Source organism: Galeopterus variegatus, unplaced genomic scaffold, assembly GCF_000696425.1.
Source record: "Galeopterus variegatus unplaced genomic scaffold, G_variegatus-3.0.2 Scaffold48700, whole genome shotgun sequence".
Lineage (NCBI taxonomy): Eukaryota > Metazoa > Chordata > Mammalia > Dermoptera > Cynocephalidae > Galeopterus > Galeopterus variegatus.
The window spans coordinates 1-3,937 of NW_007774811.1; the positions used below are offsets into that span (position 1 = coordinate 1).

A 3,937-nucleotide genomic window follows, 5' to 3' on the forward strand; every position below is an offset into this window, starting at 1 on the left:
CGCCCCATCCCACTCTCTGCATGGCAGAGTGGCTGGACCCCGAGCCCCCCTCCCCGACACCACAGCACGACACCCACGATGCCCCAGTGCGTGCCTCTAAAGGACCCTTCTTTCTGAGACGTAGCTGTCATACCGACATCACACCCCAGAAAAGCAGTAGCTGCCAGCAACCTGTGACATCCGGAGCGCTGCCTCTGCCCGCGGCCGCAGAGGCGTCTGCTCCAGCTGCTCGAATCGGGATCCAAGCCAGGTCCACAGCCCGCAAACGGCTGATGACTCTCTCACGTTTCTGTTCGTCCTCAGGGTCCCCTTCTCTCTCTTTTTACTTGGAGATTTGTTCTTTTTTTTTTTTAATACAAACTTTCTTATTTATTTATTTATTTATTTTTGCCATTAGCATGTTCATTATTACATATCATGATTTGGAGATTTGTTCTTGAAGAGCCTCGATTGCTCCGCGGTTCTCCCTCTTGAGGTTGTGCTGGGTGCTTCCCAGGGGCCGGTGCTGTCTTTCTCGCTGTACCCAAGTCCCCTTTCACGTCCTGTCTGTAAGTCCCCACCAGCGCAGGAGTCTGCAGGGTTGGTCTCTTACAATCACGTCCCGGCACCTAGAACTGAGACCCCACTCGCTGGGTGCTCACCAACACCATTCAGTGAGGGGGGCTCCATTGGGGACATCTGCATAGCCGGACGATGACCCCCTCCCCAGGTGACCCAGCTGAGGGTGTTTGTGTCTGTGCTGGATGTCAACGACAACCCCCCGGTGTTCGCCTTCACCACGAAGGAGAAGGCCGTGGAGGAGGTAAGTTGGGGGAGGCCAGGGCCGTCTGGGCTGGGGTCTGGGGACTGCGAGTCCAGGCTGAGGGGCTCGAGGACAGAGGACTAGTGACCCATCCTCCTCTGCCCCCAGGACACCAAGGTGAACTCTACCGTCATCCCTGAGGAGGAACTGGAGGCCGAGGACCGCGACAAGGACGACATCCTGTTCTATACCCTCCAGGAAGTGACCCCGGTCAGTGCCGCCGCGACCCTGGCCCCGCACTGGCCCGCACAGGCCTCCCTGTCCTCCCAGGGTCTCACACTGTGCTCTCCCCTCCCCAGGGCGTCAGGGACTTCTTCTCCCTGGTGGGTGCAAACCGCCCCGCCCTGAGGCTGGACCAGCGTCTGGACTTCTACAAGTGGCCGAGCGTGACCTTCCTGCTGCTGGTGCGGGTGAGCAGGTCACTCTGGCCCTGAGCCCTGGAAACGGGAGGCCCCAACCGCGCTGCCCCCGGGCCTGATCCGGCAGCGGCCGGCTGTTCCAGGACACCCGGGAGGAGAACGCAGAACCCAGCCACACGGCCACGGCCACCGTGCTCCTGGAGGTGCTGCCCGCCGACCTGCGGCCCCCTTGGTTCCTGCCCTGCTCCTACTCGGATGATCACGTCTGCATCGAAGCCCAGTACCACGGGGCTGTGCCCACGGGACAGCAACTGGTAATGGGGAAGGGAGGGCAGTGCGCGGGGAGCAGGCTCTTCTAGGCAAAGGCCACCCAGGGTCAGGCTCAAGTCTAAGCTAGGGCAGATGCACCAGCCGCACCATGTCCCTTCTGCTCCACTGTCCCCGCAGCTGCAGCCCCTCATCCTGCGCCCTGGGCCCGTCTACGCTGTGGATGGAGACCGAGGCATCAATCAGCGCATCCTCTACAGCATTTTAACAGGTGACTGAGGACCAGCCCTCGGCCCCACACACTAGACCTCACCCCGAGCCTCACCTTGCGTTGAGGAAGCCCCAGGGGGACCTGCCACATGGGCAGAGCCAGCTGGGAGCTTGGGCCTCAGCAGGAGGGGACCAGGGGCTGAAACTCCCACCCATCCTCCCAGGAAACGTGAACAACACATTTGTCATCGGTGCAGACTCAGGCAATCTCACCATGAAAAGTAGTGTCCCCAGCCCCATGACCTTCCTTCTGGTGGTGAAGGTGGGTGTCAACACAGGGTGGCCGGGCAGGGGTCCCTTGGCCAGGTCCTCACTGACCCTTCCCAAGCTCACAGCCATAGCACCAGCCTGACCTTCAAGCACCCGCTGGTCACTGCTGCTTCCGCCACCCCCCAGGGCGAGCAGGCCGACTTTGCCCGCTATTCGGTTACTCAAGTGACAGTGGAGGCCCGCGCTGCCAACGGGAGCCTGCCCCACTTCCCCCAGAGCCTGTACCACGGCACCGTGGTGCTTGGCTCTGGAGCAGGCGTGGCAGTCAAGGACGCAGATGACCCCTCTCAGCCTCTGAGGATCCAGGCTCAGGACCCAGAGTTCCCGGTACGTGACACCACTGGTCCCTGGGTCTGCTTGGGTTTGGGATGGACGCTGAAGGCAGCCCTTGCCCAGGGCTCACTGTGGCCATGTCTAGGACCTCAACTCTGCCATCATGTATCAAGTCACCAACCACTCATACTTCTGGATGAACGGGGAGACCATGCTGACCACCACGACCCTGACAAGAGCAGAAGTCTTCTATGCAGAGGTGAAGGGCGGGGCAGGGGTCCCTGAGAGTGGGGGCTTAAAGAGGGGCCTAGGAGGGACGAGCTCCCTTCCTTGCCTGCAGGTTGAGGCCAAGAACACAGTGACCTCGGGCACAGCAACCACAGTTGTCGAGATACAAGTTTCAGAGAAGGAGGTCCCCTCCACAGGTGAGCCTCTGGGGATCCCCCAAATGAGCCCCTTTGGGGTCCCCCCGGGCAGGGTGGCTCCTTCCATGGGGTTGGTAGGCTGGGAACAGAAGCAAGCCCAATGCTGTCCCTGGCCCCCAGGGCCCTCCACATCCCCAGAGGCTGGAGGAGCAACTGGGCCCACGAGGAGCACCATTTCGGAAGCCCCCAGACCCCCAGGGCCTTCTCAGGGACCCTCCATGACTGCCTCTGGCGGGAGCACTGGTCCTCACCCACCCTCAGGCACAACTTTGAGGACACCTGTGTCACCCACCCCTGGGGGGCCCCCCAGTTCAGGAACCAGCACCTCCCCTCCACCAGCCACACCAGGTGGGGGCTCAGCACAGACGCAGAAGCCAGGAACCTCTCAGCCGACGCTCCCTGGTTCCAGCAGGAGCCCCCCACCCTCAGGTAGCACCCCACCCCTTTTCCTGGAGCGCTTGCTGACTCAGGACGCCGGGTGGTCTGGGGAAATGCTGTACAGGACAGGGTCTGCCTCGGGCTGACCTGGCCTGGCCATGCTGACCGTGAAATCCCAAGGAGGGAGGCTGTTCTGATCAGACCGAGACAGTTCCAGGTGTGTGGGGGCAGGAAAGAGGCCAGATGTGGGATCCCGCAAACCCCACAATTCCCAGGGCCATTCACCCCACTGGTTCCCAGTGCCCTTGTGCCCTCCCATTGCACGTCCCGCCTGGTGTTGGCAGCACTGGCCTGTTCCTCTCCCTGCCTTCACCAGCCTGGCCTCCCCAGGGGTCCCACGGGCTCTTGCTGGACACACAGCTCTGTAGTGCCCGCTCCCCAGAACCTTGGCTCAGAAGATGGCTCAGGCCTGGCCTGTCCTCAGGGTGTCCCAAGCCCGGCGTAGGTCAGCATGGGAAATGCTTGGCGTGTTCTAGTGGCAAGTGGGCGATGGTGTCTCTGGCAGGGATGCCGGCAGAAGGCCTCGCCCAGGACCGGCGCTTCTCAGTGGTGGACATGGCGGTCCTGGGCGGGGTGCTGGGTGCGCTGCTGCTGCTGGCCATCACTGGGCTCACGGTCCTGGTCCACAAGCACTACTGCCACCAGCTCGGGTGCTGCTCCCGCAAAGCTCCTCTGGTGAGGCCCTCAGCAGGACGGGCCAAGTGCGAGAGCAGAGACTGCACAGGGGGGCTGGAGAGCGAGGGGAGGACAGGCGAGGACAGGCACCAGGGGCGGGGGATGGGCTGGGGGCAGGACAAGACCAGGCCGAGAGAAGGGGAGCTGGCCTGGCGGGG

General features: G+C 62.6%; 1 protein-coding gene across 1 annotated transcript; it reads left to right on the forward strand.

The window, feature by feature from the left end:
* Positions 1-709: 709 nt before the first annotated feature.
* LOC103584277 (cadherin-related family member 5-like) lies at positions 710-3,779 on the forward strand (the record flags this gene model as incomplete). The annotated part of the gene is made up of 11 exons (XM_008565342.1): positions 710-802; positions 911-1,012; positions 1,102-1,212; positions 1,305-1,475; positions 1,609-1,699; positions 1,863-1,960; positions 2,095-2,295; positions 2,387-2,500; positions 2,582-2,666; positions 2,805-3,098; positions 3,622-3,779. Coding segments are annotated over 11 exons (1,518 nt in total), but the record flags the coding sequence as incomplete, so codon positions are not given.
* Between the last annotated feature and the right edge of the window lie 158 nt (positions 3,780-3,937).